This window comes from Candida albicans, chromosome 7 (assembly GCF_000182965.3).
Source record: "Candida albicans SC5314 chromosome 7, complete sequence".
In the NCBI taxonomy this organism is placed as follows: Eukaryota; Fungi; Ascomycota; class Pichiomycetes; order Serinales; family Debaryomycetaceae; genus Candida; species Candida albicans.
The window spans coordinates 111,167-126,371 of record NC_032095.1 but is presented as its reverse complement, the minus strand read 5'-3'; the positions used below and the strand labels follow the sequence as shown (position 1 = coordinate 126,371).

At 31.7% G+C, this 15,205-nt stretch overlaps 2 protein-coding genes across 2 annotated transcripts; one reads left to right on the top strand and one right to left on the bottom strand. All coding sequences in view use genetic code 12, as the record gives it.

The window, feature by feature from the left end:
• Positions 1-126: 126 nt before the first annotated feature.
• Positions 127-3,528, top strand: CAALFM_C700670CA (phosphatidylinositol-3-/phosphoinositide 5-phosphatase; the record flags this gene model as incomplete). Its single annotated transcript, XM_715251.1, has 1 exon — positions 127-3,528. The coding sequence occupies one exon, from the start codon at positions 127-129 to the stop codon at positions 3,526-3,528; it is 3,402 nt and encodes a 1,133-aa protein (XP_720344.1).
• Positions 3,529-8,462: 4,934 nt separating this feature from the next.
• On the bottom strand, positions 8,463-10,478 carry GAC1 (protein phosphatase regulator; the record flags this gene model as incomplete). Its single annotated transcript, XM_715252.1, has 1 exon — positions 8,463-10,478. One exon carries the CDS (start codon positions 10,476-10,478, stop codon positions 8,463-8,465), a length of 2,016 nt encoding a protein of 671 aa, XP_720345.1.
• Positions 10,479-15,205: the final 4,727 nt, after the last annotated feature.

The window sequence follows — 15,205 nt, the reverse complement described above, 5'->3', positions numbered from 1 at the left end:
CAACAACACCAACACCCATAAAAATTTTCCAAAAAACATCCCCCTCCTTCAACATTCATTGCTTATTGACATTCAGTATTAGTAATTTACTTCTTTTGATATATATATTAGCCCGCCGCATATTCAATGAAGTTACTATATAAGGAACACCCTCGAACATTAGTACTATATTCAGATACTTTCAGTTTATCATTTCGAATCAAATCGTCCAAAGAACTCGATTCCAAGAAACCAACAGTTAATGTTGATTTAATCCCAAACACAAACATCACCAAAGAACAAGGTTATAGAACATTAATTCGAAGAGACGTTTTTGGATGTTTAGGATTAATCTATGTGGAAGATCAAATATATCTTGCAATTATTACAGGGGCATTAACTAATGTTGCTCGTCCCATTGAAAATGAAACAGTTGATAAAATTTATTCGGTGGATTTTGTATCTTTAAATAATGATGATTGGGATTTTGTTGAATTAGATAGTTCAGGATATCCTATTGTTGTTAATGAAGAACAAGATGACGATGATAATAATATTACTAGTGATAGGTATGCACGAGTACAACATCCATGTTTTGAATTAAGGAAATTATTATCTAATGGATCATTTTATTATTCTAATGATTTTGATTTAACGTCATTATTACAAAATAGAGGAGTTAGTAGTCCTGACACTAGAATAAATTCTATTGATCATTATAAACCAGAATATATGTGGAATTCATTTTTAATGGATGAATTGATTCATTTCCGATCTAATTTAGATACTTATAATCAATTAATTTTGGATGATAATCGGTTTTTAACTACTGTGATTAGAGGGTTTGCGAAAACAACCCCGATTGGCAGTAATGGTGATTCCTTGACGATTATTTCTAAACAATCTTGGAAACGTGCTGGGACAAGATATAATACTCGAGGTATTGACGATAATGGGAATGTTGCCAATTTTGTTGAAACGGAATATATCTATTATAATCCATCGAAATCATCAATTTTCACTTTCACACAAATCAGAGGATCGGTACCTACATTTTGGGAACAAGATTCAAGTTTGATGAATCCTAAAATTACTTTAACAAGATCCACCCAAGCAACACAACCAGTTTTTAATAAACATTTTGGTGATATTCTTCAAAGTTATGGAGTGTGTCATATTGTTGATTTACTTTCGAAAACTAAATCATCAGAAGTACAAATATCACAAAGATACCAACAACTTTATAATCATTGTGACAAGAAAGAAGAAATCGACTATACGGCATTTGATTTCCATCATGAAACAAAAATTGCTGGAGGTTTTGCTGGGGCAACAAAAATTTTACCCTATTTACAAGATTCATTAAATCTGTTTGGTTGGTTTACTTATGATATGAATCGTCAAGAAGTTATTACTCGACAAGATGGGATTTTCCGTGTAAATTGTTTAGATTGTCTTGATCGTACTAATTTAATCGAACAAGTTATTTGTCGATCCGTTTTGGAAAATATTTTAACTAATCAAGGGATTTATAATAATCGTATGGCATTTGAAGGAATGATTCAAAAACACAATACATTATGGGCTGATAATGGTGATGCCATATCACAAATTTATACGGGGACCAATGCCTTGAAATCATCATTTTCAAGATCAGGTAAAATGAACTTTGCTGGGGCATTATCAGATGTTACTAAATCAGTTTCAAGAATGTATCAAAATACATTTGTCGATGGGAAAAAACAACTGACAATAGATATATTGGTTGGAGTTGATGGAAGAAATTCTTGTAAAGTGAAAGTTTATAATCCTGCCAGTGAATACATTAAAAGTAAATTAAAAGAACAAGAAAATTCATTTACAAGTTTTGAAAATGTTAAAATTTTTACAGGGACTTATAATGTCAATGCATTTAACCCGTTGATGACGAAAAATATCGATTTAACTTCTTGGTTGTTCCCTTCTAGTGTACAAAATGGTGATGGATCATTACCGGATATGTATGCCATTGGATTACAAGAATTGATTGAATTAAATGCAAGTTCGATATTAAATGCTGATGGTAGTAGAGCATTACAATGGTCACAATTATTAAATGAACAATTGAATTCTTTTCAAATGGATGAAGAATATGTCTTGTTAAGAACAGAATCAATTGCTACAATGGCATTATTTTTATATGTTAAAAAATCCAAAGTATCATATGTAACAAGAGTTGCTGGGTCATCCAAAAAGACTGGTTTAGGAGGTATGGCAGCCAATAAAGGTGCTTGTGGAATTAGATGTTTATTTGGTACCACGTCATTTGCTTTTGTTACATGTCATTTAGCTGCTGGGACATTGGCCGTCACAGAAAGATATAATGATTATTCAACAATAATGCAAGGATTAGTTTTCCCCCGTAATTATTATATTAAAGATCATGATCACGTAATATGGTTTGGTGATTTAAATTATCGAATTGATATTCCCAATTTAGAATGTCGTCAATTGGTGGCTAATGGTGCTTACAAGGAATTATTAGAAAATGATCAATTAACTCGTGAAAGAAGAGATCGAGGAGCTTTTAATGAATTTAAAGAAGGTTTAGTGAAATTTCCTCCAACTTATAAATTCGATAAATATACTAATGATTATGATACTAGTGAAAAACAAAGAACTCCATCATGGACAGATCGTGTTTTATTTTTAAGTGATAAGAAATTAACTACTACTAATCCATTGAAATTATTAAAGTATGATTCTGCTATTGATGTCTTGTATTCTGATCATAAAGCCGTTTATGCAAGTTTTGAAACCACAGCTAAGATTATTAATGAACAAATCAAGAAAAATAAATTGAATGAAATTATTCTGTCTTTATCATTTAAGAAAATAACACCATCACCATCGCCATCACCTGCCCCATTAACAACATCATCAACAACAACAACAACAACAACAATGTCTCGTACATCAAGTTTAACAAGGTCTTCAACTTCAATTTTGACACCAACTCCAGTATCAGCTGGAGGAACCACTGATTTAATACATGGATTAGGTCAAACAACAACAACCACTTTGTCACTGGCACCACCTCCGCCACCTCCGGCAAGACGTGCCATGACAACGCCTTCAACTATTCCACCAATTGGGTTTTCTTCAACTCCATTAATTCCATCTCCATTAAGTTCCAATAGATCATCACCAGCACCATCTATAAATTCAAGTTCAGAAAAGAAACATGACACCAAACCACCAATTCCACCAATGAAAAGAAATACCACATTAAATGATATTAAATTATCATCACCATCACTTACAAATTCTATAAAGAGTGGGAAAGTTTTAAAAGATGATAGTGATGTTGATACAATGAAAAAACTTGATGTTAAACCAATGATTCCTAAAAAACCTGAAAATTTGAAATCAATTCATAAAGATGGAAAATTGGACAATAATGGGAATTCAACATCTCAAAACACAAACGGTGGTGAAAGTGGTGGTGGCGGAGTAGCCACACCCAAATCAATGGCTAGTTGGCAACCATTAGTTCCTGGTCGTAAATAGATTTTCTTTTTTTTTTGTTTTTAGTTTATTATGTTTTAATAATCCCATCAATTAAATGCATTTAATATATATAGATAACTCGACGTTTTTGTAGACCATTAGTGAGATAGAGCAAGGACAATCAAAGGAGAAGTTGCGTGCATGTGTTTCTGGTTCATATTACCATTATATAGGAGTTTGAAACCATTTTACTGATGAAATCTACATTTCTTTGTCATTAAAATATAACAATAATTCATATATTCATAAACATATTTTAAAATAAGGAACCATTTCAACCTTGTTTGACAGTCGAAATGATTATAATTACTAAATTGATCTCTTTTTTCTTCTTCTTTCATTGGCCATACTTTCTCAATTATTCGTAATTGATACGTATAGAAAGAAGGAAAAAAAAAAGGACCGGGATAAGTTAATTAGTAGGATTAATTTACCTTTTTTAAAAAAAGGATTTGTTGAGGTGATAATATTCCTCCGTTAGGAGAAAAAATAATCCCAGCTTGGGTTCACACCTTCAAAGTCAAATGACAGAAAGGGAACAACTTTAAATCAAGATGTGTAATCCAAGGATTTCAGACAGTTGATATCAAAAAAAGAAAAAGAAGAAGTAAATGAAAATAACCAAAAGAATTTTTTTTCATCCTCCATTTTTAATACGTTGCACTTTTTACTCGACGCTATTGTTGGTGAATATATTACACGACCCACTGAAAAGCTACATATCGATGTAGAAGATCAGATCAAACTTAAAATTGGAAGAATTATATGCAGGTTGCTTTCAAAACTCAATTACTCATTATTCTCATCACCATCACCAAGTTTCAATCAACTCATGAAGTTGTGATATAGTTTTGCAAGAAATGGGGAGATCCATCAAAATGGTTATTAACATCTTAGAACACGAAGCTATATTTCAGCACTATTAACTATATTGTAAGGATAAAGACTAGATGAAACAACTAATTTAACACTGATTAAGAAAGTCAATTAACATAGTAAATTAATTATCTCTATTTGAACGAAATATGGCTTACAAGCGTAATAACAATACAATGGTAACTAAACGGACTAAACATATAAATCAAAATTGTATATTAAATTGTAACTTTCTATAAATATATATCGTTTTCAACATTTCAAAAACAAGAAGTTGAAAAGTCATTAAAGCTATTATCCAACTAATAAACTTCATTCACTTCCTAAAAATAAATATAATTGGAAGGGGAACAAGATTAAAAGTTGAAAAAAAAAAAGAAGTGTAAGTTAGTAATGGTTAGAACTTTCATAATTTGGGTAATATCACGAAAGGAAGCTATGCATGCTGAAATGGTGGCACATCAAATTATCGGAACAAAATGAGTTCATACCAATTAAGCATACTAAAGAATACATTGAATGGTATAAGGCATTGAAAGCAGGCATCATTGGATTGCCAACTGTACAATTATACAATAAATCTGAACACTTTCAAAGCAAGACTTGTAGCACACAGTCAAAAACAGACCAAAAAATATCGATTATCAATAAAACATTCCCACCGGTTAGATTTCTGAATCAATATATCTCTCCTTATTTTCACCAAAAAGGAAAAAAAGAATAAAAAATTGTGAAAGGGAAAATGTGTGAGCTTTTTATAGTTCCCCTTTTTTTCTTTCTTCCTTTCAATCCTGGCCAACAACAACAACGAAAGAAAATGGAGAACAAAAAAAAAATTAGCATAGAATAAAATTGAGTGGAATAAGAAAGAATCACAAGCTACACAGTAAACAGATTGCTATAATGTTGTAATACAAGAACAAAATGAGATTATAATGATATGTGTAAGATTATAAGGGCACGTTTAAAATGTGTTAGAGTTATGACTTGTCTGATTAACTTTCGCTGAGTAAAAGTATAGAAAGTAATTAACACATGTAGAATGTGTAAGAAAGAAGGAGGAGGACTATTGATACTTTGGAATAGAATCCTCCTTCGAAACTAGCCACTATTATGAAAAGATGAGCTTGCTCATAATTTAACATTCCACTCTACTACAATGACTTACAATTACCATTGGCAACAAATAGCTACGACTTAAACTATATCTATTCTATTGGGAGGAATAATTAGCTAAAACTAATAGGTCTCCAGTGGTGAAATCTCACCAGGCAATTTTCGAGACTTCTAAATGAATACACTACCAAGTGAACTCTCCTAAGGTGATCTTGATAAATTGGCGTCAAATGATGGAATAGAATAAATCTTTGACAAGTGTATCACACATCAACAAACGATCATTATGGTGAATTGTAATTGCCAGTAAGAAACTGCTACCATGTGTATCAAAGAGTACCGAAAATGAATGAAAATGCTATTTCCGAAGCCTGGATTTTTAAAAAATCCAATAATAATGACCATTGTCAAAGACTATCAAATTATAAAATCAATATTAGGAAACAATAACAAAAGATATGATAAGGTGCATTTATCGATACTAGATCAAGAGATTTTTTTTTTTTACGAACTTCATTTTCTTTTTGCAACAACAATAGAACAATCCTAACAATAGTAATCTATCTGAACCAGTATTAATATCATTCATTGTTATCAAAACAAGAAGATTTAAATTACGAGAAAAATAAGCAAGCTGGCCAATTATGCCACCACTTCTTAATGGAGTTATTATAGAACTACGAGTGATACTTGATTTGTTATACGAATTGTTTGAATAGTATTCCCAAGGCAGGATTACATTTACGAACAGTCTCAATTTTATATTGATAATCTTGTATTAAAGTATTAAATTGTTCTATATAGGTGTTACTCTCACATATTAGTACCCGAGGAGATTGGTGAATCTAATTAAAAGATTCAGATCAAGAGTCAAAACACACACAAGGGTTTGTTCTGCTTTTAGAACAAGTGAAGACTTAGCATAGAATAAATTGTTATTCACAAGGTTACAAGGATTAGAGACCATGTAAAAATTACAATAATGTTAGTTGAAGTAAAACTCGAATAAATAAAATATATTAAAACTCAGTTAAACTCTATACTAATTATCACCAATTTTCTATAGAAATTGGAACGCTATTGAATTGTTTTGTTAGTAGTATTTAGTACAGTAATTAATATCTGTAACTAAATTGGAGAACACTGAACGGATCAAAATGAATCGAAGACATATCACAACCCAGTCAATTTGTTCAACAATATGAAGGGTTCAGCATTTATTACACAACCTATTGAAACATAAAAATGAATTCAAGATTCCTGATGAATACGTGTAACACAATTATGAGCATTTCCATCCAAACCAAATGAGTTCTATTTCCAATAATTTAAAAGAATTGAGTCCTTATTTATAATAACCAATTTTTTTTCTCGAGAAGTTATCAAAAATATAACGCCACTTCATTACCCAAGGAGTACCTTACACTAGATGGCCACAAAACTTATATCAGTACTTCCAAGATGACATTGCGCATTGTAATCTGCAAACTAAGTTAATGGCACGTCTTTCATTAGATGGGTACATACATATATATACATCCAGCCTAGTGGTGTGATGATACTCGGTAGTCCGAAAACGGAGGAACTACTCAAAAAACCTTGAATATGGTTGGCGATGTTGTCTATACAACCTTACAGTGCAAGACTATTTAATCTTAGAATCTAGCAAATCCAATAAACGTGAAGTTAAACATTTAAGGAAGAATTAGCGAAACATTAGTTTCAAAATTATACGAACAAAATTTCTCAACAACTCAAGTTCGATTATAATTTCCATAATCAAAACATAATTCTGTAACATGTACGTATATGTATGTATGTATACTCTAAAGAAGGGTATACTAACCAACAAAAATCAACCAACTAGTACTCATAGTAAAAAAAACTCACGCCATATTTTTTTGAAAAACTCATTAGTGTTTGAAGTTTGGTTTTATGTTTTGTGATTAATACTTCCTCTTTTTTTTTTTTCAAGTTGGTTTGATCTTTTTTTTCAATACAGAAATTGTAGCAAACCCTTAATAAACAAACCCTTGATGAAACATCAAAAAATTTGCTCAACAAATTGAGTGATAACCATGATTGAGTAGACGACGAAGAAGAAGAAGTAAAAGGGGGATCCCTCAATACGGAATACCCAACGAGGCAGGCGGGCGGGTTTTGATATTTTTTTTTTTTTTCCTACCAATCTGTACATTCCTTCCTTCTACCCCTATTCAATGCATACCCTACGCCTCAACTTTAAAGAAAAAACACCCTTTTAAATCATACCATAAATCGATTCTTCTCTCAATGTATGACTCAACAAATATTCAAGGCGTGACACAATGATACAAAAACAATAAGTCATGGATATATTGATATGATTTCATCTATGACTGTGACAAGGTTCAAGAAGAAGAATAACCTAGAGGATGGTGGTGGAGCTTGGGTAGACGAGAAAGAAACAAGGGGTTGGTGGTGTTTACCACTTTCATGGTTTTGGTTGATCTATTATTGAATCTGGTCCACATTTAACTCAAAGATTTCCAAATATAGTTGGTTATGAGTAACAATTGTCTTTCAATAGACCAAACTTTTTTTTTTTGGTTGTTTTCAATTGTTGCCAGAAATTTCTTGGAGTTGCAAAAAAAAAAAACGCAAACCCGTCGATTAACTTCTGTCAAAAACTTTAACTACCAACTCTCTTTAATAATAGTAACGATGTTATATATTGTTTTATAAAAAGCTATATATGTATATTAACAAAACAAATGTAAAAAACCCAGGAATTAAACAAAAATATGAAAAAAAAGCAAAAGAAAAAGTCAAACAGGAAATAAACAATAAAAGAATGTACAAAATATAATAATATTAACAGAATAAGACTGGAAAAACTAAAAGAATGAATGGAATGGAAAGATTAGAATTGTTTGTCCTTGTTTTTTGTTGTATTAATTCTTTTAAATATGAATTGAATCACTAAATGAATGGAATGTAGATGCAGTAGATTGTGGTGGTGGTGCCAGACAAGTTGGAGTCAAAATTGGCGTGTTTGGTGTAGACGATGATGTAGATGAAATAGTTGTAGATGATGCTACTGGTGATGTAGAAATTGAACTAGTATTTGATGATGTAGTTAATGATGATACTCCAACTAATGGATTATTGTTGGTTGTAGTAGTAGAACTATTGGCAAAACAATAATTGTTTAATAAATCAGCATAACTTAAACTTGAAAAATCAGGTCTACTGAGATTCGAAGTGGTAGTGTTGGTGTTGGTGGTGGTGGTGGTTGCATCTTTTCTATGACTACGTTGATGTCTTTGGGAGTATCTTGGTCTTTGTTGGCTTGTGGTGGAAGAACCAATGATATCATTTGATGAGAATGATTTATTTAAGAATGGACGTGGAGAAGAAGAAGATACTGTCAGTCTAGCACCACTGTTGAGTTCTTCAAAATTATTGAAAACAGAAAAGCTGCGTTGGGCAACGGGACTTGTTTTCTTTTTGATTTGTGTATCTTGTTGGTGTAACATTAATTTGGAAACCAATTCATTAAATTGAGGAAATTCATCATCTTTTTTGGCAGTTGTAGTTGTAGTTGCTACTGTCTTGCTGTCACCAACAGAAGTACTTGAACTAATGTTGTTGATGACTTTTCTATCAATACGAGTCAATTGGAATTGATAATTCTTACCAAAATTATTATCCCAATATTCAGTGTCATTAACTTGATATTTAATACACATTTGTAATTGAACATTTTTACCATCTGAAGAAATCAAATCATCCAAACTGATTTTAAACTTAAATTGATCAATTTTATTATCAATTGATTTGAAATAATTAATCACCGATTGTCCTCCAAATATAACACTAGTTTTCCAATTGTTTAAAGTCAATTTAAGGAAAACCTTCTTTTCAAATGCTAAATTTTGAACATTAACTAATCCATAAAGAAAAGTTTTACCATCTGTCTTTAACACATATGCTGAAGGTAACCAAACAATGGATTCTCTAGAGTTGATCATTTTTGGAATATTATGTGACGTCAATCTATATTCCTTTGAAGGAGCAGAAGTAGAACTATTCAATGAATTGGAATTAAACCCTGTTGTAGTAATAGTCTTTGCAGTAGTACCAGAAACAAATCCTGAATTTGGTAAAAATTTATTGGGCTTGCTAAACTGTTTTGGAGTTGACCAGTAATCATCTTCATTTTCATCATCATCTGAAGATGACGAGGATGAATTAATCAGTTTATCCCAATTCCATTCGAATCCCAGACGAAGACGACGATTTGGTTTATTTTTCAAAAATGTATATACATCATCATCAACATCAACATCTTCAAACCCAGATTCAAATTCACATGGAGGTGATGTGCAAGGAGAATTAGCTAATGACACCGTACTTGGAGAGTCACAACCATCAAATGTCTTGACATTAGCTAATCTTGATGCAAAACGAACCGATTTTCTCGTACTACCTTTATTCCCCATTGTGGATAATTGTGGTGTAGATAATGAACGTTGCAATAGACTTGACAATTTCAAGGATGATTTGACAATCTCACCAGACTTTTTACGAATTAGACTTGGTCTGGCAATGGTTTCTGTGGTATTGGTTGCATCATTACTTTCAGTAATACTAATAGATGGAGCAATGTTCACTTTGGGTGGCACATAATAGTTTGGTATTTGAATTTTCTTACGCACTTGTGATTGCACTTGTGATTGTGGTTGCACTTGTGGTGTTTGTGGAGATGGTGAAATAGTTGGCGACACAGATGATGCTGTGAATTTGATGGTAGAAGCATTTGATACTTGAGAATCGAGTGACTCAGAAGATGATCCATGTTTCAAATAGTTGGAACTATTAGCTAACAAGTTTGTGTATGACAAAGGTCTAATAGATTTTGGTGTGGCGGTAGTTGTAGAAACAGCGGTTTCTTTTTCCGTTATTGTGGCAGACATTGATCGATTGATTGATTGATTGATTGATTGATATGCTAATAATATAAATGAAGTTTATATAACAAAAATGAAATAAATCAAAAAAACCAAAAAAAAAACAAAAGTTCAAATTAGTAATCCAGTTGGAAGTTGTCTATAATAATAAATGTGTCTGTATAGGACTGTGAAAGATAAGTGTAGAAAATATTTGGCTTTCTATTTCTTTGTTCTCTTTTTTTGTCTTGTGTTTAGAGTTCTTATCTCTATAATTATACTACTAAACAAAGGAAACTGTTATTATTGTTGCTAAGAACAAGTAGCTTTGGTTGTTACTGTGGTAGTAATAGTAGTAGTAGTAGTGATGATGGGTGGTGGTTGTTAATGATATATATGTACAACAATGTATTTCCTCTTTTTCAAACCTTGAAGGGGAGCGTGTGAAAAATGTTACGTTGTAAAAACAAGAGGAGTGTGAAATGATATGTCAAAAGTAGTACTTAGTAGTGATGATGATGATAAGAACTAAGAACAGAAAGGGAATGACAATAAGAGAAGGAAAGAAGAAAACAACGAAAATAAAAAAAAACAGATGAACTATTTGATATAATAAGACTTGTGGGAAGAAAGTGGTTATATATATATATTACTAATGTGGTTTATTAAATAGGAAAAGTGAAAATTCTTCATTTTGCAAAATTTTTGTTGGTCCTTTTATTATTTTTTTAGTGTTTTAAAATAAAAAATTTATTATATTTGCTTTTCCTTTTCTTTTCTTTTTCTTCTTAATTTCAATTGCTTTAATTAATTTTGTGGTGGATTTTATTTTGGGTTTGTGTCATTGGAAAAGAAGAAGAGGAAAAAGGAGGAGGAGAAAGAAGTCAAAAGAGGGGGTGCAAAAATAGAAAGATAGATAAATAGAAAGAAAAGAAGGAGGAAGGAGGGGGGGCGTGGAGAAAGAAAAAAGAATTTTCTGCTTCGCGTGAAAATTAAAGAATTTTGTGGTGTGTTCTACCACCACCAACTTTAACTAATATTAGATCATGCATGCATCAAAACCAATTAGTTATTATTACATTGTTCACATACCAACAAGAGAAACTAACACAGGCTAATAATTCTTTATTCTTTTACAAATTACGCCTGTTGGGTTCTCACTGCACGTCAGAGTAAAAAGGAAAAAAAAGACAAGGCAAAAGTAAAATAACTTAAAACTCCGTGTTAGGCTTATTCGTCTTTTTTTGCCTCCATATCCGGAACTCAGGGTTATATCCATGATAATTGAAATATTTCTCAATTACTCGGATTTGAACATATAAGCCAACAAAGTTCAATTGAGTAATTATGGCGTTTATCTCTCAGCAAGAAGTTAGGCTGGTGTATGTGTGTGTATGGTCATGGCTGGTGGTAGATTATTATGCAAGTATATGTTAAAAGCCAATTTACAAGAAAAAAATAATAATTAAAATTGTGTATGTGTATGTAAGAAAATAATTATCCTTATTATTAAGCGCGGTAATGGTGGGTGGGTGGGAAATGTGTGTACGAAAGTCTTCTCTTTGTTGGGTTGTTGTTATTTGTCGCGCATCACATTGAAAAAAATATCTGGTGGCAAAGGAATGTGAATTGTCACGTCGATGTGAATTCAAGGGTTGTGTGGGGGCTGAATGTAGTACGGTTATTGATACGAATGGTGATAGATCAGAGCCATGACTCAAATTCCGCTGGTGGCAGCAGTGGAACCAAAGGAGGGGGGTGTACATATAATTGCGCAAAGCGGAATGAATTGATTTGAATATTATTTCCATCCTCTTCCTCCTCGTTCTATTTTCAATTTTGTGGCATGGTTATATTCTTGTATCAGTAATCAGATGATTGGTGTGCACACTAATAGTACTAGTCATGCAGAATTACACAAACTACTCTTATCAAAACTTTATTCGTAATATATCCTTCTTTCACACCTATCCTTTTCTATCTATTGTTAATTGTATTTACGGAACAAATGGATTGGTAGTGCTACTGGTATTACAAGAAGAGGAAGATATACTTTGATCAAACTTTAAATACAGATTGTTAATAGAAAAACAAACAATTAACTTTTAAACTTCAATATATCATTCGATTTTATGGAGATAAAGTATCATGTCAGAAAACTTGAAACATATGATTTAATAGTTTGAAGTTTGTGTATACATGTGTGAATATGTGAAAAGTTGCCTAATATCCCTGTCCAATCTTCTCACATATACTGATTCATTGCCACGTTGTTTTGTCTTCTTGAACAATTCCAGTATGTGGCTTCGGATTAATTAGGATGACTAATTTGTTGATGGTACGTCAAGGCACATTCATGTCACCAAGGTAACAAGTTGTTATAATTCTCCGAGTTTTTCCTTTTTCTTCTGCTCCACCCCCTTTCCTCCCTTGACAATGTTAAACGCTTGTGTAATTGTGCTTCTTTATGTTGTAGTTGATAGGGTCACTTCCAATTCCTTTTTCTTTTCTCCATGTTACTTTACAACTCTTTCAAGGGGGTGAACAGGGAAAGGGAATGGAAGGAAGGCAGTGTCAAGAGAGATTTTCTTCCTGTGTCATAAAAACTAAGGGATTGAAGTTTATTATACACAGTAGCCAAATTACCTCTTGGAATAAATCTACAAGAAAATCAGATGTTAATAAGTCTAGTTTTAAGCTTTTTTTTTTTAATTTCTTAAGCATGGCTCATATCCTTTTTCTTATGTGGAGTTTTTGGGTTCCTTCGGGTTTGTTGATAACACCTAGATCCGAGTACAACAACAACTACTAAAGAAAAAAAGATGATTAACCCGTCAATGCCGTCAAAAAGTATGACTATTGATAAATCAGCTTTTTCTTTAGATAAATCTCACTACCACCAGTTGATGCAAAGAAAGAATTATAGGGGGAAGTCCATGTAGAACACAAATATAATTTCCTGTTTGTTACGATAAAAATAAGTGGGAAGATCTTTTAGTAGTGGTGTTCCTTGATTGGCCGATTTGATCCAACACCAATTACTGTCAATCCGATGTTATTTAATATAATATTTTCATAACCACCGTCTTGTAAGTTTTATATCCACTGGTTTAATAATAATAATTTGAAACGTGAATTGATATAATTATTGTATACCAAGACTTTTCCATGTTCAAACGTATAGTCATCAAAGAAAATATTAACTGTCTTTTTTCTCCACTTTTGCTATTTCTCTTTGTAGTACTAACTTTGTAACAACACAATATTCTTCCATGTAATTCAACTCTAATTTTGATTTATGAAATTGTTAATCGCATAAAAATGGAGAAACAGTAGTTGCTTTGATCCTGTAAGAAATGAAAGGTTATCCCAACCTAAACGAAAAGAATTGGGCATATTCACAATTGCTAATCAATTGTCACCTTTAATGGTTAATAATAATGTACCACATTAGAAATAATTTGCAACTAAACAAATTTGGCTACCATATACGATACGGACTTTGAAATGTACCCAGCAGGAAGAATAAATTTAAACTTTAATTAAGTTAGTGTGCAGATTAAATTGTTCATTTTGTGTCATTATATTTTAACTTGGTCTAAATTTAAAAAACAAATATCCGCCACACAGATTTTTATAGAAGCCCAAGAAATAAAAAAATGAAAAAGGAAATTTTTATTTGGTGTTTAATGAGAAATTGCGACTCCGGAGTCAAACTCAAATTTTGATTTTTTTTTCTCTCTCCTAATTCTAAATTAGCCTTAATTACACGACTTGCTTTACACTAATAATTAACTCGGAGTACAAGGTCCGTTTCACGTACCGATATTATTAACATTTATTGCCTGCTTTATTTTTTAATAACTTTTAGAGTGGTTATGTGACTGCAATATTTGAATAGTAATGGAAATGTAAAGAAGATTTAGATTCCGTTATCTGCATTTATCTCGTTGTATAGAAAATATGTTTGGTGAGATGAAGTATTTGCAGATTTTGAAAAGATCAACTTTTTCTCCCCCCTTATACTTACTCCAGATGGAGAAGATATGGAGAAACTCAAAAGGATACAAAACTTTAAAGGGATTGATGGAGTATTCTGGATTTCTCGACAACTCTTTTTGTACCACCTACTAATTTAATTTTGTGTGCATAAATTTGGTTTTGTACACCCATATTTTTCTGTCTTTTTTGGTCAAATATTTTTCGTCAGAAAAACCAGAATCCGACAAAATCTCGCGTCCAACGAACTATAAACAAACAAATCCACCCAAAACAAAATTTTTCCATATTCCCACCACTTTTTTTTCTTTCTTTTTCAACAAAACAACAACAAATGTGACTTTCCAAGCCTTTTCTTTTATATAATTGATGTTAAAAATGAATGGTGAGTATCAATTCAATTATTTAGAATGCCTATGGGCCATATTATCTGATTTTAAAAACTAGATTACTAACATCTTTTGTATTTTGAAGCTGATTTTTCCCTAAAATAAGGTATAATCCCAGAAATTTATCCTTTTTATGCTTTTTCAAGACAAATTTGATGTTATTAGAGGKCCCAAKTGAATAATAATCAACAATAATCAGTGTTCAACGTATTTTTTGGTGGYTTGATTGAGTTTTTTGGAAAGAAAACCTAACAATTTGTTAGTATAGCTGGTTTTTSGGRAAGATTGTGGTGCTAGAAATTAAAATAAGCATCGTTTATGGACATGAGGTTGGTATATGGTTGTTTTTTGGTTGTTTTTTGCYGA